Source organism: Oculina patagonica, chromosome 5, assembly GCF_052425735.1.
Source record: "Oculina patagonica isolate OP01 chromosome 5, crgOcupat, whole genome shotgun sequence".
Taxonomy (NCBI): Eukaryota; Metazoa; Cnidaria; class Anthozoa; order Scleractinia; family Oculinidae; genus Oculina; species Oculina patagonica.
The window spans coordinates 1,585,881-1,606,519 of record NC_135762.1 but is presented as its reverse complement, the minus strand read 5'-3'; the positions used below and the strand labels follow the sequence as shown (position 1 = coordinate 1,606,519).

The 20,639-nt window shown below is 39.1% G+C and overlaps 3 protein-coding genes and 1 non-coding gene across 4 annotated transcripts in view; 1 reads left to right on the top strand and 3 right to left on the bottom strand.

Annotated features, from left to right (window-relative positions):
* Positions 1–20,639, bottom strand: part of LOC144654706 (uncharacterized) — a 92,281-nt gene that overhangs the window by 8,395 nt on the left and 63,247 nt on the right. The gene's annotated exons all lie outside the window — the stretch shown is intronic.
* LOC144653971 (uncharacterized) lies at positions 4,222–5,324 on the bottom strand. Its single transcript, XM_078514106.1, has 2 exons — positions 5,263–5,324; positions 4,222–4,792 (listed from the first exon to the last, which is right to left on the bottom strand). Exons 1-2 carry the CDS (start codon positions 5,283–5,285, stop codon positions 4,222–4,224), a joined length of 594 nt encoding a protein of 197 aa, XP_078370232.1. The 5' UTR covers positions 5,286–5,324.
* Positions 11,643–19,326, bottom strand: LOC144654720 (uncharacterized). Its single transcript, XM_078514946.1, has 4 exons — positions 19,232–19,326; positions 18,644–18,779; positions 14,548–15,361; positions 11,643–13,092 (listed from the first exon to the last, which is right to left on the bottom strand). Exons 3-4 carry the CDS (start codon positions 15,320–15,322, stop codon positions 12,542–12,544), a joined length of 1,326 nt encoding a protein of 441 aa, XP_078371072.1. The 5' UTR covers positions 15,323–15,361; positions 18,644–18,779; positions 19,232–19,326; the 3' UTR covers positions 11,643–12,541.
* On the top strand, positions 17,935–18,009 carry Trnai-gau (transfer RNA isoleucine (anticodon GAU)). The gene has a single exon. It is a non-coding gene; the product is annotated as a tRNA-Ile (tRNA).

Here is a 20,639-nt window from a genome sequence, read left to right as displayed (position 1 = left end):
AGCGGCAAGGAACGCCCTGTCTCCTGTTGTCTTCTTCATTTGGTGTGGCTGATCGAGCAGAAAGTGCTTTGTATTTGAACGAAGCATATAAGTTGACTTTGGCTTGAGTCTTATTAATTGATTAATATATGTGGGGGTACTACCATGTATAGCCTTGAATGTGAATACGTTCTCTGCCGAACAACAACGTGAAATGACCAAATTCTGCATATTTTTGATAAAGTCAGCCACGACGGCAAATTTTTGGTTTTCTCTGTTTGGAGTTAAACGCTCTCTTTGAATATTTAGCGGAACTAGTTCTTAAAGCGATAAATAAGCAAAATACGTCCGGAAAGTTGTGAGATTCCCAAGTAAAATATAAATTCATTTTCCACCAGACGTTGTCGTTGTCGTTGCCGTCGGTGCAGTATGCGGAATCGGTCTGCGGTCGTCTTCAAAAACACCAATTATGACGTCAAAAAAAAAATTGTTGTGTTGATTTCATGCAAATGAGCCCACAAGTTCAGAAGGTCATACTAGTGGACTGTGATTGGCGGATTTCGATCCGTCTTGTTTGTGTAGCACATCGAAATAAAGATGAGCGGGTGTATTGTTAGCGATTTTTATGGTATACACAAGCTCGAAAAATTCGTCCACTTAGAAACCAAAATAATTTTAAGAATCGCTTTGCATTTCTAAACAAACATCGAATATTCTTATTGGGTTATTAAAGTAAATAGAGATATTCATCCATTCATTCATTTGTGTGAGGTTTTCTGTTTCAATATTGCTCACTTCCGGGCTGAGCCAAATTTTTTACAAGTGTCGAGAACATAGCGATTTTATGGTATACCGAAGTTCGGATATTTCGTCAACTAGAAAACCAAAATCATTTTTTGAATCGCTTGACATTTCTAAACAAACATCTGATACTCTCAAGAAGTTTCAGTGGATATTCTATGAAAATTTTGCACATTGTGAGGATAAGATAAAAGATAAGATAAAGATAAGAAACTTTATTTAAGTGTCAAAGCCTTATAGCCTGGAAAAAAACCATACTAATTAGGGGACACTGCTAAAAACTAAAAGCTACACTAATACTAAATATAAATACAATAAAAATATATATAAGTCATATAAAAATGTTATTATAATCTATGGTATCTGTAAAAAATGTTAAAATCTAATAATAATGTTTTGAGAAGGCTCGGCTAATATATATATAAGTCATATAAAAATGTTATTATAATCTATGGTGTAAAAAATGTTAAAATCTAATAATAATGTTTTGAGAAGGCTCGGCTACCAAATCAAGCCTGGTTTCCAAGCTCCCCAAGAAAGTGATCCCAAAAAAAAATTTTGCATGTGCAACACCGCTGGCAAAGTACGTTGTGTAAAACCACTGAAAACTTATTGGAAACCCCGCCAAAAAAACGCGCCAAAAAAATCCCGCCAAAAAAATCCTAACTCGAGAATCCAACTCGAAAATCCAACTCGAAAATCCAACTCGAAATCCAACTCGAAATCCAACTCGAAATCCTAACTCGAAATCCAACTCGAAATCCTAACTCGAAATCCAACTCGAAATCCTAACTCGGGAGTTAGTTTGTCTCACTTTTGACATATGCAAATTTTGCCAACTTTAAAAACTGCGCCGTTTTAAAAAAGCAAAATTTGTATAACTTCTCTAAAGCTGTAATAATAATTAACGCCATTATCTGTGTTATAAATGAAGACAAGTTTCATTCAAGAAGAATTTAGCTTTTTAAATAAGAATTTTATGCCAAATTCCCCAAAAAATAAAACACGCTCATTTCAAGCCAGACGCGATGGCGCGACACAAGTCTGTCTTGCCATTTATTTACGGAAGGCTTCACGGCTCCGATGTTTCTCACCGGGAATGTTTCGTTTGCCTTCTACAGAATTTTTACAACTCAAATTTAAGAACCGGTTTTATTTACGGAAACTCTTGTCTGAATTTCAGTAGCGACCAGAAAGAGACGTCTGAAATTCAGGCTTCTGAAACTTGTTTGCGTGATTTTGTCGGTGCTATTCTGCGGCTCAGCTTACAATATTCGTCGCATTTTCATCGTTTCGCATCGAATGCTTCAGATGCTGAATTACAGAACATTTTGTGATAGAAATTAAATTTGTAGTTTTATTTGCGAAAACTCAGGATGAACTTGTAAACCAATAACTGAAATATCTTCGTGGTTGAAAACATGCACTTACGGCGGGTTGAAACTTGACAAGGGAGAGCACAAGTTTGAACTAAAGGTTCTTTTCACGTCCTTTTCTAACTTTAATTCGTCGATCACGGCTTTCAAGGAGGAGTTTGTGTCAGTACTTTTAGGTAAGTAAACGGAATTACGATCGGCGCGAATATATCGTACTGTCCAATGTTACATGTCGGGGAAGGTTTATATTTCATGCCAGGGTCGTAACCAGGTATATTTTTTCATCGCTGATCCCAAATTTTAGCTCTAAATTTTGATTCCTGATCCCTAAAACAGGGGCGTAGCCAGGATTTTTGTATAGGGGGGTTCCAAATGTGAATTGTAATTGTGAACGTAAAACCGAGCGCCGGAGGCGCTCCTCCTCTAGGGGGGTCCGGGGCATGCCCCCCCCCCCCCAGGGAAATTTTTTAATTTGCGGTCCCCAGAAATGGCATCTCCTTGATTCTGAGCATAAATTTTTAGCAATTTTAACGTCAATTGAAGCTAGTATTTCAAAGAAGGGAAGCTCAAAATCCCGCGTACCAGGTAATTTTTCCGGCGTACCATTCACTACCGGCGTACCGTCACTCACTAGTCAGCTAGTATATCAGCCAGAAGTAGGCGCCGTGGATGCTTTCGTGCAAAAATGTCGACTGTTGCACTAATGTCAATTTGTCTGTTGTAATGTATGTTCATAAGAGCAAGTCCTGACTCTCGCTCGCTGGTCATTGTAGCCCGCAGGTATGTCTTTAGTCTGCGCAATGTGCTGAACGATCGCTCACATTCTGCAGAAGTAATTGGCAACGTACACAAGAGGCGCAGCAACTTGTGCACATTTGGATAAAAATCGCTGTCACATTCTGCCAAGGCCTGAACTGCACTGTTTGGTACGCACTTAGCCACTTTCGCCGCCAACAGGCAAGCTCCACATCTGCAACTTGGGGTGATGGTAGATCATCTGCATAGTACTGGATGGCAGCTTGCACAGGGTTTCCTTCTTGAGAAACAAGCAAGGCTGGTAGTACGCACAGGAGGGAAGACATCACAGCATCATTGTTTGGGTCGAAGTATGAATCCATCTCAGAGATAAGGTGATCTTGCAGAGGAATTGTAAGCGCTCTTTTGTAGTACTCCTTGGGTGATTCTGCTTCAACATTGCTTCGGTGCTGTTGCTGACCAACAACGCGTGACATAGAGGGCTCGATGTCTGTTTTTCTCCCTGTGGTGGTAGCCATGTTGTACCAATCCGTGCAATGTTTCTCTATGTCTCCTCTGATGTTCTGCAGGTCTCTCTTAAAATCTCCGATGTGGTTGTATGCCTGATAGACATCGATTTCTCGCTTTTGCAGCTTGAAACTGAGTGGATTCATTTTTCTAATCTGGCGGAATTAAAGGGGGGTTCTAATAATATTTTTTCTCTTGAATTAGCTATTGCGATATCCCGAAGGGGGGTTCCGGAACCCCTGGAACCCTCCCCCTGGCTACGCCACTGTAAAATGTGGCAACATTTGATCCCTGATTCCATTCTGATCCGATCTGATTGGCCGATCCGGATCCCATGACTTGTGACCCGGGATCCCGGGTCCATGATCCCGATCCCGAGGCTGTGATCCCGATCCCAAGGCTGTGATCCCTGATCCCAAGGCTGTGATCCCTGATCCCATATACCTGGTTACGACCCTGTCATGCGCTGAGGGTGGACGCGAAACACTTGTACATGAGGTGCGAGCGGCTTTTATTCTTTCCTCGAGAAATAAATCGTTTCCTCGAAAGCCTTTCGAGTTATGAATATTCGAGTCCGCCTTGTTTCTCGGGACTCGAGACTCGATCCTCGAGACTCGAAACTCGATCCTCGAAACTCGAAACTCTCGAGGATCGAGTCGAGACTGTCAACTTACATTTGAGCGGTACTGTAGCATCTAACGGCTTCTTAATACATTGAGATAAAAAATAAAATGACAAAAAAAAACAAGGATTTTTTTTGTTGTGTGTTATTTACAAGCCCAGATTATTCAGCTAGCAAATTCTATTGACAAAAACAAACCTGTGCAATATTTGTGGCAGCAAAGAATTCAATTTGATATTCCACTAGCCCAAATGGCATTCTATCTAATGGGAACAGGGGGACATCTGATCCAGGTCGAGAGTTCGCAATGCAGAAAGCAAATTTATAGAGCAGATTGTTCTTCCCATGTTCTTGGAGCCGTTTCATGGCTCTGATGGACTTTGATGCGAAGTCAGCTGGATTTGTGTCTATGCCATTCTTAATGGCCAGTTTAAGAAATGTCATGTTGGCAATTTCACTTAGACTTGCATCGTCAAGTACTGATATTGCATTCTTTAGCTCCACCACACTAGTAGCTGCTGTGGTCTGTGCAGCTGGCGTGAATGGCGGGGTGGCTGATATTTCAAGGGCTGGTGTTTGTGTGACCTTGTCTACGCCTGTTGGGGTTCTGCGGATCCTGCTTCCTCTGTGGCCTGACAAATCCAGCTCTTCCAAGCAGTTTTTAGTGTTAGCTTGTAATGGGCCTCTGCAGCATCCAAGCTCGGGAACTTGCCCCGTAAAACATTGTAGGCTCTTGTCCTGATTCTTGAATCTATGTATAAAAAAGTGAAAGTTCCAAATTTCAGTTTAAAGTATTTGAGAAAATAAAATCTTTAAACCCATAGGCCACAACTTCCTGTAAAGATTAAGAATAAAGTCTTAAACTCAAAGTATTTAGCTTATAAACAAGTAATAAAACAAGGTATTCTATACTTTAAATTCTCTAGCAAATCCCATAATAAAGTCACAAATAATTTAAAATTGAACTTTGATAAATCAATCTTGCGTTCCTTGTTGCTGGATCGATAAATTAAATCAAAAATATTTAATACATTGGAAGAGTAACCTTTTTAGGTTAAGGTCTAATAATAATTACAAACATTATATACTGACTTTCCTACTGGAAGCCTTCTGAAGTCAATAAACTCCCATTTGGGCCAGTCAAAATATTACAGTCATGCATTAATCATAATTCTCCTTTCAAGCAAATGGACCCTGGGGTCATGTAAAGTAAGTACATACTTGTTAAAAGTATATTTGAGCATGTGATAGTTTTAATGTGATGTGCAGCATCTGTCCAGAACATGTGATTGGCTCATTTGAGCTGTCACCACCATACTTGGGATCCATCCTTCCCATCCCCACAAACTCCACCAAGGCTCTCTCTTCCTCAAATGTCCATTTATGCTGCTTAACTGGTGACTTTTTTATAGGTGACTTGAGAGGCGATTTTCTAATACTGCGACACAAGACCTGAAATTTTAGGTAAATGAAAAAAATTAAAAGTTGCATACCAAGCAAAATAAAGGGGCTCAAGACATTTGACATGAACATATAGATAGGAAAGCATCTATATTTACACTTAACTTACTGAGATTTGAATATATGCAATAAAACCTCTCAGTTGTTTTTAGCATGAAAAGCATCAAATACTGAACATCAACTAAACAAAAAGAACACACAACTGATGTTGGGCTGGTTGCACCACCCACAGAAAAATATAAATTTGCCACAGAGAAATCCACTACAACAAATACAATAAAAACCATTAATAAACATACAAATACTAGACATCAACGTAACAAGAAGGGACACACAAAATTAATGTGGTAACAACAAAGTTACCTTATAACTTGGGCTGGTTGCACTGCCCACAGAAGTATTTAAATTTGCCACAGAGAAATCTAGCGGTTTTTTGACACGGCTTCTACCCTCTCTTGATCGCTTTTCCACTGGTTTATGCGGGGTTGAGCCGGTAACAACGTGACAACGTTTAGAAGAAGATGGCTCCTCCATTATAGTCTGTGAAACAAAATTCAAAAACACCTTAAATGAGATAAAATACCCATCCCAAACATAAAGCTGAGACGTATGCGATCCAAAATTTCTTAGAAAATAAACAGATTGAACATATAAAACGATATCCTTGATAATCAAAGATCTCTTCGAGATATCGACTTTTTTTGCATGAAGTTAGTATGAGCAGAAGGTTTATCCTGGGCATTGTTGTTTGAACATATCATGGAAGAATTCAAACGTCTTTCAGTTCAAGCGTTTTTTTATTTTCGCGGAGTAAATGCTGTACTTGTCAGTCGCGACGGCTGGGTGCTTTGCGACTCATATACTTTGGCTTGGTTAAAAAAGGTAAACTTTGACGTTTGCCTTTAACATGTTTAATCGAAATAGTTGTTTCCTTTCGAGTTAGAAAGATTTCTACTCGGCTTAATGCAGAAAAATAACGCCTGATCGCAGGAAAGGTTACGCACGACAGAGTTACCTTTTGTCTCGTCACGCAATCTTAACCCCACATTGAGAGTTAAATTTTCGTTTGGATATTACCAAAAGCCGCTTCTCCTCGTTATTCTTTACCTTACGGCTACACATCCCATTTCTAACGACTACATTTCCAGCAAAACAGTTGCTGTTTATTTTTCTAATGGCGATGTATTAACTTCTGAACGGAAGAAACGTTTAACGTTTACTGCTTCCACCGGAAGTAATTTCACAACAGGCTACAAAACCGACACTTAAAAGAAGACCACCAGCTGCAAGTCTACAATGTACAAGACCAGTTTTCTGTTTTAAAGAAATGCCGCACGACGTTGGACTGTTTAATTACTAGTAATTATTAGAAACATAAAGCCGAAACTTAACACGCAATCAGATTCTGTGCGTGCTAAACTGTTTATAAATCTTAATATGCTAATATATTATCACACCCTAGATCACTATATAAGCCTGAACTCCGTATTATAATTTTAACTTGATAATGATGACATGGCGTCATCGAAACGTTGTTCTATTTTCCTATCGCTTATTTTTCTTCTCAAATGTTTCACAAAACATTTTGTTATTCGAAAGCTACAAAAACACTTATAAATATCACTTAACACATTTAATGATGTTGCAATTAGCGAAGCGCACTAATGACGTCACAGAATTGACCCCCGGTGTGAGTCAAAATTCGGACAAACAAACCGCTCTGTAAGAGCAATGTATGGTTGGCGGGCACTTTGGAGGCATATTTAGCGATTGTTTCACAAAACCATGGCCAGATTGGCTCGGACTTCGGAAAGCCTTACCTGTGCAACGTAGAAAGCTCAAACCGTGGTTTGAAACAAAAGGTTTGTCAAACAGAGCGATTATTCTGATTATTCAATAAATGTGTAAAATGTTTTACTCTCAGTTATTGAATGGATTATAAAGGCCCGATTTGCTGCCGGGATTTTCTGAAAGAAAACATTTATTTTTTATGAGAAATGCAAAGCGTTTACACTGTTCTTAGCATAATATTTTCGCCCTCTATCTATCATGTGTCGAAACAGATCGGATGGCCGGCGATCAGTGCCGTCAAATTCGGGAAGAATTCTGAACTTCTTGCAACCGACGATCTTTCCGGTACCTAAATGAAGCAAACATACAAGTGCTATCCTTCGCAATTATATAATTCGATAGTAATTCGCTATCCGCCGCTTAAATTTCTCGGCAGCCTGAATAATTTTGCAGTGGAAATCAAGGTGTCATTACCGGATCTTCGACTAATAAATTCAATTTTGGGCCATTTTTTGGATACCTTCAATCTGTTTTTCACTTACTAAAGCAAAAATGTTTGAAATCTATCATTTTTCGAGCCTTTCGAGAATCTCGGCCTCAAATTGTGCCTTTCTCGCCCTTTTTTTCTTGTCAAGAATGCGTCCCCTCCATACAAAGCCTTTGCCAAAACTAAAATTGTTGTCCGACTCACGACTCACTGTGGTGAAATCTATTTTTAGTAATAGTGCGCTTTGCTAGATGATGTTGCAATTCTAAATTGTGCAACTCAGCAGAAATAATCAATGAATGATTTGCCACTAATCGGATCCTGTGTTTTGCGTGGAGGATTCTGGGATCGCTAGGGGGCAAACATTGCAAGTCGCTAGAAGAAAATGTATGGCGAAAAGTTGTTTTGACGCTCAAAAATACGATTTTGGAGGAAGATCAAGGCTTTTTCACCAGTATTTTATCAGAAATGGGTTTGGGCAATGTTGGTACGTTGAAAGTGTTAGGTTTTGTCTGAATAACCGTAAGATATGCGATAAAATCTACCGCTTTTATGAAGGTTTACATGTATTGTGAAAATAGACATCGCGTATTAAACTGGGGTCTCGAAATATTATAAAATTGGAAATAGTAGCTCAACAAAGCCCTTTCAGTAGTTGAATATTATTTAACGTTTGCACAAGCTGTAAATTTATTAGTCACGTCTTTTATAAACAAATAGTTATTATGGCTTCGTATTATTAAAGGTGACAGACATTCACAGACTCCTACGATCGTGACTTTTATAAATTTCCCAATCGCTTTTGGATTTGGTCGTTTATTAAATCTATCTTGTTTATTACTAGTTTATAATGGGAACTATATCCTGTCAGCTGTATTATTAAGAAGTGTTTTAAGTTGAGTAGAGCCCTATCAATGCCGCCAGCAAATGTGTAGAGGTCGAAGGTCTGCGTAGTTCCCAGGTAGTACATTTTTACACCTCTGCACTGTATTTATTGTTATATGAACTTTATGTATTGGCTATTGGAACTGTTGTGATTTATCTTGGCTCATTTATATTTGCAAGATGTGCTTTTAATTCGTTCTGGAAGGACAAGATCTTAAATTTTCCGTGAAGATGTTGATAAGTACAGTGTTGCGTGATGTGTTGCTTCGTATCGCGGATGACATGTTTATTTTTGTTTAACCAGAGGCTGCTTAGCTTTACTTCGAAAAAGATATACCGGTAACCTTGTTTTAGAGCCGGCCATGCTCATGACAAATCATCTTTCTTATTCTTGGGCGGGTAGAGTATTAATATTCCATCGCGAGCAAGGAAGAATCTTTTGCCTCTCTGGGTACCTTCGATAGCTTTCGATAGTTATCACATACATGTACCGCACAATGATGACAGTGATCGCTACCGGCCGGGCATGTTACTAAAATTATTTGTATAACTTAGCATAGAAATAATCCTGTACACACGTAAATACAACCCAAAAGGCTTTATTAAGTAATTTCCTTCCGATATATACCTAACTTGTAATATTTCGAGACCATTTTGAGATGTCAATTTCAAAATAAACCTTACGAAAGCAAGCCTTAGGAGGTTTATCGGTAAACTTGATCACATATTTCACGGTTATTCAAACACAAACTTACACTTTCGAGTATCAACAATGCTCAAATCCATTCCTGATAAAATACTCGCGAAAAAGCGTTGATCTCTCTCCAAAATCGTATTTTTGAGCGTCAAAACAACTTTTCGCCATACATTTTCTTCTAGCGACTTGCAATGTTTGCCCCCTAGCGATCCCAGAATCCTCCACGCAAAACACAGGATCCGATTAGTGGCAAATCATTCATTGTCATGAAATGAGTTCCTTTTGGTTAACTATTAGCAACGTTTTAGTGTGTTCGTGCGGGTAATGTTTGACCTCCTGACCTCTTTCAGTGCTTTGGCTAAATTAAAGGCACGGCGCCGCACAGTAAAATCTTTAGAAAAGCAGTCACTTGAGAAACACACAAGTCGTGTTTGCGTTAGTCACGGAGTGAACGTGACATGAATTTCCTTTACCACGTCATCTTTTGCTTATTAAAACCACATGCCTAGCCGGAAAAATGCCTGCTTAGCATGCAAATATTTATTTTGTTCCGAATGTTCAATAAAATAACCCAAACCAGTTCATTTAAAAGAAAGCCAAATCAAGCCAAAATAAAGAGTAGACTATAAAGGCTATCCCATTGTGTTTCTCCGTTTAGCGTCTTCCGACAAGCTTTTGGTAATTCCCCTGACGCGATGACGTGTATCCCGTGCTTTGACACATTCTTGCTGAGCTTGCAACTTACGTTTCGATAACGTTTCGATTCTCAAAATACCGTAAACTCAAAACAAAAATTGGGATATCCAGAAAATAAGTCGTTGTTTTGCAATATTTAACACGTTCCGGGTAAATTGTACGACTTGTACTCGCTCCGAGCCAAACGCTTGAGTAACACAAAAATAAATATTTCACACAAACAGAGCGCAGAGTTTTCAAACTGAAACTAGGTGAATGATTATTTATAGCTACAAGCGAGAGATCGCGTGACATGGGTCTGACGTAGTGGTAGTTTTAAATAGCTTGGACATGTCCAAGCGGTCTTTGTTTTCGCTATGTGATTTTAGGTTAAATTAATATTAGCCCCTAAAGACTTGTACTGGTAAAAATTGCGTTCTTAATCGTTTTAAACTTCGCAGCCTTCGAGCGCTGAACCCCTTACATTCTTAATTGGTTATGTGACGTAAGATTTGGGCTACTCACGTTTTTGATTCTTACATAATGTTTGTAAATTTGACAAGTCACGTTTTTTCTACAAGAACGGAAGTGCTGAAGCACAGCTATACACTTTCCAAGTCACGCGCTTTGATCACCCACAGCGGAAAGTATTCCCTTGAGAAATTAAAACAGTCCCTTGAGAGTTAACAAGAATGCAATCCCTTCCGGTTCAGATTTTGGCCCAGGTAAACGCTATTCTACTTTTTTTGCTTGTAAACAAGCAAAAAAAGTCGAAAAAACCGCGTTTACCCCTACTTTCTAAACGGTCCAGTATGAAATCTGCATAAATCGTAAATCGCTGTCAAATGTGAGAAATCACATAATTTTGTGAAATTTTGGTCAACTTCAAGCTAAGAAAAATCATGAAAAACCTGGGTCCTTTTGGGTCCTTTTGGACTTAAACAATCCTTTGGCCTTTTAGCTATTCGCTAGTAGTTAATATTCGGAAAAAGCTCACTTCTTTATCTTCAAATATAGAGAAATTCATGAGCAAACAACGAGTCATCAATCACATGCGAATCGAAGGTCATTTACAACAGCCAAAATAAGCGTGTTTAACTGACGGAATGGCATAAAAACGCATGGAAAACTTCAAGTAAACAACAAACTGCAAGAAAATATAGTTTCCTTACCTTCTACGTCGACATAAATCAAAAAATATCCAGGAGAACATCCACAAATTCACGAAGAAAACCCGCCATCTCGAGAACTCGTGCTGGGAATGAACGGTGCAATGCATTGTGGGTCTAGTGTCATTCTTCCTCTGGCCGATAGCAGAAAAGTGACGCTTTTACCTCTATTGCTAAAGGGTATCTACCTAGTTCTGCTCTGCAGGCTATGTTTTCTGCATACCATGGGACCTTTTTTTGATTTGATTTGATATGATTGATCGATGCCTGTTTTCACTCCCTTCGCTTCATCAGTTGTCTCACGGCTCTCTCGTATATCTTGCCAAAGTGCTCCGACAGATAAAGCTCTATTGGAAACAGCATTGACTACAGGGAAACAACGCGTATCTAAACGATGATACATGCTAATAGCTTTAAACAAATTCTCGATCTGGCATAGGTGATTTAGAAGCAAGGTCAACTGCATGATTCAAATCTAATGCGAGAAATATTTTTAAATGCAAATGACATGAACCTCTTTTTAATGATATTCACTCGCAATGGAGGGGGTCTAATAATTTTTTTAGAGAAATTTTCTGAACGTGCTAGAAACGGCATTGAATCTCAAAATAACTTTCGAACCTCATCGGCGTGTCATCCGTTGATCACTTGAATTCTTCAGAGACAGTTACGGAATGGTATGGTGGCAAATGCTACACTTATTCTTAATGGATATTTTTAATCACGTAATTTTTGCAAAACCCTTGCTTAAATCACCCCAGTCAGTAGTATCTCACACAGTCTCATTATTCTAGTAGTAGTTGTCCACCAACCGTTCTCAAACTAATTAATAATACATCAAGTTAAAACAGAGAAAATCATAACCGTGAAGGAGGATTGGATTCCCGGTCTTAATTAGCATAGATTTTTACGTTTTTTTTCTCCGTTCACCCCGTAATTTTTGTTTCGATTGAGAAGATATATTAAAACACTCGAGAAAGTGTTTCATCGGCTATCCAAACACCTCGAAATTCGTCAAAAATAGCTAAAAATACCCCGCTGCGCAAGAGGAACTGTTTCATCTCTTCGATTCCTCGCAACTGTCCTTGGGCATTTGACAGCTGCTGTTCCACCCCTCTCATTTGCCTTCCTTGTGGATCTTGAACAAATGTTGGGAGATGCAAGTAAAGCCATTTTTCAACACCCAAATAAACCCAAAAAACTACTATACCCAAATGAATACCCCATATCAATGATCACAAAAAATTATTGTTCACAGCAGTCCACTTACTCCGACTTAAAATACGGAAATTGCTTATTCATTGCTTAAAAATCCTTCGCGCCTTCATGACACCTTTATTCGTGAGTTCTTCCCACCCCTCTCTCCCGTTCTATTGACTCACCTGGATTGTTCATGAAGATCTGTCTGCCGTTATCGTATTCGTCCTCAGAAATGAAGCTTTTCAGCTTCACCTCATTAACACCAAGCTTATCCAAAACCTCTGCTGTTACAAGCATTTCTTGGGCGATTTCATTGAGATGGCCACTGCTATAATCTTCCCATAGTCCTTCAAGGACCTGCAATGAGCTGTATTCAACGGTTATCAACAAACTTCCTACGTCGTGGCCACGCACAAAAACATTCAGTTTATATTCTAAGTATTGTAAAAACAATTCAAAAGATTTCTTAAATGATAAAATAACGTTCCACATTTGTAACTCCGATGGAGGATCAAGCGGATTTAGTTGAAGTTCTGCGGAGTCAAAACCATCCACTCCTGCAGCCTGTTCTTGGTGAGGTATTGGGGTACACATCCTTTCAGACCCGACTGTTTCAAGTAACTGAGGCCTGAATGGCAATCCAGCCTGTGTGATGCCCTCGGCGATGTTCAATTGTATCTGTATGACTTAAAAATAAAAGAGAATTGGTGGGATTTGAGAATGGCTTAGAGGGAGGGGCAGCACGTAACTATTTCGTGAACAGTCGGTACTTGTCTGATAATAGTCAATTGTAATTTCATATCACGCTATTCGAATTGTTATGTTACGTCACTGCGTGACTTTTACTTACAGATTGTATAGGGAATAGATCACGTACTTGATTCAAGGCTAACTAAGAATAACTATGAGCTAGATTAAGGCTATGTATTACAATAGGATATAGCGAGCCAAGATTTAACCGCAGCACTGATTGTATTTCATTTCTCGGATGTATAAGCCATTGATGTATTAAGCTTTAGTTCAGAACGGAATAGCGATTGAAGGTATAACATTGTAAACGAGATTGTGAGAGAATTAAACGCAACTATTGGAAAGATACAGTCCTCTTGATTGTAAACCAGCGTCGGGAGAAGTTCCCGAACAGTACTCTAAAGTTCTGACTTAACCGTTTTATTCAGTATTACGAAAACAGTGGCATCGTTGTCGGCACAAACCTGACCAAACTAATAAAAATTAGTAATCATTAGAATTCCGTAGGGTTTGCTTGGGAGCTCGTATTCGTTTTTTGTCATTCTGCCAGTACACGAGTAAGTCAACTCCATAAAAAGCCATGTTGGTAAAGCTTTTAGAGGCTGTGTTTGTAATACCAGTCTGGACGATCTGGCCTTGAGTTGGTAAGTATTTTCGGTTCACCGAACGAGCGCTGGTAAAGGCCACTGTCAAGGCTTAAATTTACCACAACTTAAAAAATTAATTTACAAAGAAAGAACTAACAACTTCTGTACCAAACATTTTTAATGAACATTGAGCTCGAATCAAGCCAGCAGCAAAACATTAACAACACCCCCATCACACATCTTGAAAAAACACGCGAAACACGGCTCAGATTCAAACTTTAATTTTTGAAGCAATGAGGCGGTCTACTTCAATCAAAACAATGCAGCCGAAAGGTAGATGTATTAAATAAGAAACCTTCTGGTATCGTCATTCACTTTTTTCCTCGCTCGCCCGCGTTTTTCGCTGTCATAAGCTACCAAGAGCCTGGAACAGAAATGACCGTAATCTATTTTTCAAGCCAGATTAACCATACCGGTATTACAGACGTGGACACAGCCTTTTAATGTTCTCAGTATACAAAAAGGGCATCCCCTGATTCAGCCTGAGTGATTGAACTACTGTACATGTATGCTACACATGTTAGATTTAGAAACTTCTCTTTATAGACTATTTTGAAGCTATTGTAATCAAATCAGACATCATCATGGTATATAACCTAGAAAGGGGATGAAGACAATTTTCAATCCCTTTGGGAGATTCAAATTGAATGAGGACACTTTTCCTCCCCTGTTTAATTTGTATTCCGTTATAACATTATCATATCATAGGCCTCAAGCAAATATCGTTGACTTTGTTTAACTCACCTACAGGTCCTGCCATGTACACGGGACGATTAGTCTCTTCCATTTCTTGTCGTAAGCTTCGGACTTCCTCTTGGATGCTGTCATGTCCTTCTTTCATATCTTCCTTTAACGTTTTGACTGTATCGCCCAGTTTCTCCACCTCAATTTTAACATCCATGTCTTGCTTGTACCACTTATCGAGTTCTTCAATATATCTTTCCTCTTCTGGCGTTAGAGGATTAACAAGAAAATCATAAATTGCCTTCTTCCACTCGTCTTTCTTGGCGTGACTGATGCTTGCTGCAATTCTTATCAGGCACTCGCTAATTTTTTTCCAAAGGCCAGTAAATTTCGCGTCAGATATTTCCATGGTCTTGCTGTGGCCGTAAACTTCATTGCGATAATATTTGATTCGCACTAAATCTGCCTCAAGACTGTGGTCTGAGCTGTTTGGCAAATCGTCCCATCCCCTTGGGCCGGGAGGAGGGGTGAGGCCGCAGATTGTCCTTAATAACCTGAAAGTTAATGTGATGTCAAAGTCGCTCGACTTGCCGTACAACCCTGTGGATGGGTACAGACAAGCCCACTCCGGTCGGGTAAGTTTTGCTCCCCTCAGTTGAGTCTGTATGGCAGGATCAGTCAGCTTCAAGGGAAGATAAGCTGGCTTGTGAATGGAATCAAACGTCTCCCTTAAAAGCCTCAGTCCCCCGCACATCAGAAGTCTTGTTAACCGCTGAAAATTTGCTCTGGGAGTCGTTGAACGCAAAGTTTCTTCTGCATCTGCGATGGATGCCATGTCACGGCTGATCAGCAGCTGAATGTAAGAATTTTATTCCTTAAATTTAAGCAAGAAATTTATTTCAGGATTTTGTCAGTAATTGTTTAAAGAAACTAAGAAAGCTAAGATGAGGAGCTGTAATTTTAAGTTGCATAATTACGGCTAGCATGTCACGATTCCGAATAAGTTCAATTTTTTAAGGTAGTAGTCAATTTACCATCAATAAAAAAGTTGTAATTACACTTTTTAAGCCCCACCCTCCTTATAAGGCAGTAGTCAATTATTGACATAAGTCATTCACTTTGTAATTTATTTATCCATCACATTTACTTTTTAAGATTACTGCTTTGTAAAAATGTGTTGTCAAACAGCACTGAAATATCGGAAATTTCACTTTATTTCTTTATTTGTATTTTAACCGGTCTATGATTTGAGATAACCCCTCTCTTTAATGAGATCCCCTCCAAAAAAATATTGTTAAGAATAACCCACCCCCTTCCCCCCCCCCCCCCCCACCTTTCCCCGGCCCTTAATAGAGCTTTACTGTATTGGTATGAGGACAGGTAAGAAGCAGGCAATCGCAGCAATCAGCACGAAAGTAATTCGAACAAGTGGAGGAGATGCGAATAAAACTTACCAAGAAACCACATATTTTCTAAAGTCGTTTCAAACGTCTTATCTTTGTAAAGAGTAAAAACAAGATGAGTCATCTTGTTTTAACTCCTTACGAAGATGAGTTGACTAGGCCGTTGCCTAACAAGTTCCCTTGACGATTTTCTGCATATTTTGCAACTGATTCTCTTCACATTCGAGTGATAAAATAGTTCTCATTTGAAAACGAGTGTTCCAATCGAAGAGTGTAGTGTTTGAAATACATGTGTAGCAACTAAGCCGAAGCGGTTACCGTTTAGACCATAAATAAATGCAACACAACATTGTCCTCCCTTGGTCACAACGATAAGTTAATTTTATGTTAATATCGCATTGTATTACTGTTGATGACAATAAAATTTACATCGTAATTTATTTCGCAATGTAGTGATTTCAGTTTAGTTTTCATTATAATCACAATATGCAACATTTTCGCTTATTTCCCTCCTAGGCCTCCTGCCATTGACCGCTTACCCTCCGAAAATCCAAAAGCAGAACAAATGTCACGGACAAGAAATCACAATGAAAATCGAAAAGATGGGCAATACAGTCAATAACTATTTCTCTGCAGTTGAATAACAATAGTTGACAAACCAGTCAAAGTGGACTTGGAAATTTTCGGCCCTTAAACGGCCTTCACATGACAAACTAAAGTTGGCAAAAAGTTGGTGTGTGTGAACGACACAACAACAATTGGCAAACAAGTTGGTAAACCGTTGGTGAGAATAGAGACAAGTTCTATTTTGTCGCCAACAGTTGACCAACTTGTTTGCCGTTGTATGCGTTGTTCACACACACCAACTTGAGTTTGCCAACACGACATGGCCAATAGTTTGTCGTGTAAAGGCCGCTTTAAACTCTTCCAACAGACGAATCGAAACCTATATAAAGCTATATAGCCGTTCGTTAGTTCACAGTGAAGCCATAGTTTCCACGTTAAAAAGCAGAAAACAAGGGGTCATCTTTTTAACACATGGAATCAGCAGTACTGTTTTTTGCACTGCAAAGATTTTACGCGGCACTCTTGTTATATTGTCTGACGGTCTGAAAGCTTTCTTCTTAGGAAATATTCCGCTCTCAAAAAAAGTTTCATTTATGGAAGGAAATTCTTGAGAAATGTTCAATTTGCGCGACAGATTGTTGATGCTGGGAAAAGGTCAGGTTGCTTTAAGAAACATTCGCTTTCATAAAGATGAGATGTTCTACATGACACGAGCATGGAACAAAGAATCCGGGAATCGAACCCATGGCCTCCCAGATACCGGTTGGGCGCTCTAACCAAGTGAGCTACGAGAGACTCGTTGTGAGCTAGGCCATTTTACTAGGTTGATATGTGACACGCGTCCTGCATACTGCTAGGGTCAGTAATGTCGCTTTCATGTTTGACAAATCAAAGAAACTTTACTTGCCAATTCGCTTTTTGACATGTATTTGCTGTTTCTTTTCCGGCAAAAGACAAAGAGTTCTTGCAATTCATACCTGGAGTGGAAACGCGAGGATGTGAATCGTGCTTATAATTACATCCGGGGGGGGGGGGGTACTCCATATAATGGCCTATTCGGGGAGGCTCCGCCCGAAAGGGGTACCTTTTTCACGCTTCAAGTATATCAAAGGGTAGGAATTTCTCAAGTTTAGGTATGTGAAAGGGTAGGGAAATATGTTATTTGGGTATTTAAAGGGGCTTTATCTCAGGCCATTTTGAAGCGTCTATAGTGGAACACCACCAGCCAGCCGCTTCCAGTCAAAATGGCCTGAGAAGCGGGCGAACAACAAAGAATTCAACAAGGCAATTAGGTTAGTCAATTTTATTAGCAGAACATTACATATTATTCCTTTTGAAACAAAATCGTTGAGTTCCCATACAAACCCTAATAAATCGCATCTTTGTAACACAACACCGCTCAAAGGTAAGGGTCACGTTCGCTTATACTTTATGACTAATTCACATAGTGCGCTTGGGCCGCCTGTGCTCACAACGAGTCTCACGTAGCTCAGTTGGTTAGAGCGCCCAACTGATATCTGGGAGGCCATGGGTTCGATTCCCGTCGGGGACTCAGAAATTTCTTTGTCCCATGCTTATGTCATGTTGAACACTTCATCTTCATTATATCTTAGCTTTTTGCGTTTGCTGAGTTCATTTTGCTGAGTTCATTGATCGGGTGATGAAAGTTGTACAACACGCTTTAAAAGATAAACGGTCAGGGCTGCAAGATTTTGTCCTCGCCAATCAAGGATTAAACTAAAACACCTGATATTGCTTGTGGCGTTTCGTTGAGTAAAAATCTTGCTCGATCTACTATAAACCAAAACCTTATATCTGGGTGACTGTATCGAAGGGTTTCTTTTTAAAACTGACGACTGCATAACTTTTCTTCTGGCCAAAGGAAGATGGCTGTAATAAAAGAGCATCTTGTGTGACCTAATACCCGGGCCTAATACCGTGACCCATTGTAGTCCCTTAGTATTAAATACATGTATAAGTTACTGGTATGTCTGAGATATGTTTACACAAAATGGCTGTTAACATGGCAATAAGGGTAACATACTTGAAACAGAAGTTTTTTACTAAATATAATGATACTAAAACTTTGTCTTTGAAACGGAAATCATAGCGAATGTTATGGAGCGTGACTATGCATGGCTACGGTACCATCAAAGAAAACTTTAGACTTTCTGTCTGACGATTACCTTTTACGGAGCGTGATGATGTTTGCGCGAATATTCAAGTCTTCCCTTGGCAGGTTACGTTTTGACTTTTCTGGATCTAGAGATCTTCTTTTCTTCTGTACAAGGCCTTAATTCGAAGCTAAAGTCGAGTTATCACCTGCATAATAAGTAAAGATAAATGAACAGCTACAGCTTAAATGTTCGGCTTTCAACTGTGTTTCATGAGGCCCTGCCAGGGTAAATTCCGATAAGCGCGGTTAAGCGACACAGCTCAGAAAGTAGCGACAACACACAAAATAAAATCGCGACAAACGACAACCCTTTTAAAAATTCCGACAAGGACAAGTAATTTTCCTTCAATTCAACTACCGACGGGAAGTGCGATTAAACAGCTACACGGGGCATTTTTAAACTTAGACTTTCATGACTGAAAGCATGTTTGCTAAATTGGAAGCATTAAAAGAGATCGATACGTGTTCGCTCCACAAGAGCCGCTTAAACTGAGTAAAAACAATGTGGCACACGGAAAAGTTGGCAATCTTTGTACATGTAGTTATTTTATAAGGAATTTTGATGGAAAGTTGAATAATGAACAACAACAATACTCACCGCGTCTCATCTAGTCCCGATCCTTCCATAAGGCGGAAGCTGCAAAGACTCACGGGAAATGCATCATGAAACGGACAAACTAGGTAGGCACGAAAATAAACGCGTACAAATCAAAAGCCCTTTGGGCTTAGTGTCTCGTGTCACTTTTCAGAATTTATTTTAAAAAGAGATCGCTTTTCACGTCTTTTTTTGCTTGCAAAGATATCGAAAATTGAAAAGCGTGTATGTAACATAAAAAATTAAATTCAAAGTACTCTTCAGCATCTGGCCGTTAAACAGTTATAGGACTCCAAAAACAGCAGAAAAAGATGACAGACAGATACTAAGCTGTGGAAAAACGCTGTATTGCACTTTGGTTCACTAAGCATTCATTCTAGATTCTACTGTATACTTATACTATGACTTCCATGTGCTTTTCGTCACGCTATATGAAGTATCGCTTTGGGTGTTTATTCGTGACCGCTTAGCCTGTTGTGTGATAATGACATGCGAGTGGTGATGATTTTGTTAATTCTTATAACCTCTTCTCCTGATTTAGTATTGATATTGTGAGGAGAAATTTGATTTTGGTCACTCTTGAGCCGGTCTTAATGTTTTTGTAACGCCAAAGCTACAACGCAGCAGCTGATAAACGTGTAAATTACAGTCATTTTCTTCGCAATTTTCTGCCTGTCCGCGCTTAGACTCTGGCCTGCTTATTGGATGAAATCTACTGAATGAAATATTCTGCTAGGTTCTGCTAATTAGGAAACATTCGATCTTGCTTGACACGTGATTCCGCGCGAACGTACGCAATAAACAATGTAGTAGTGTTTAACTCGCACAAAATCGTTATCAAATCTCACTTTTAAAGGGAGACTTTAACTTCTACACAGAGCTACGCTGTTTGATAACTGGTCATAACTTTAAAATGGTTGGGTATTCAATCGACTAACGATTCAAACGATTCAAACCTTTTGTTCAAACAACATGTGCTATGTGTGCAAGATTAACTTTGACATTCAATCCCGAACCGCCAGCTAATTGCTTAGATTACAATCCCTCTTTAACCCCGATACAATCTATTCCCGCGGCTAAATTTAACCAGAATAAAACGAAGATAAAATAACCTTTTTAAACCATAACTTTAAATACAAGAAGCAAACATACTGAGAACGATTCAACATATCAACACGTACATTTGCACGAACAAGCCTTCAAACACGAAGAATCAGGAACATTGCGTTTAATATGATTCTTTATACTACGTTTAACTACACTCTTTTTATGAAATAAACTATGAATTTTCTTCAAGCAAATTCTCGATGGAGCTCTATCTCTTTTTCTGCTGATTCTTTTCAAAACTCTTCGCCCATTACAACAACATTTATCGCAACAAAACTTATCAATTTTACTTTCATCAGACACT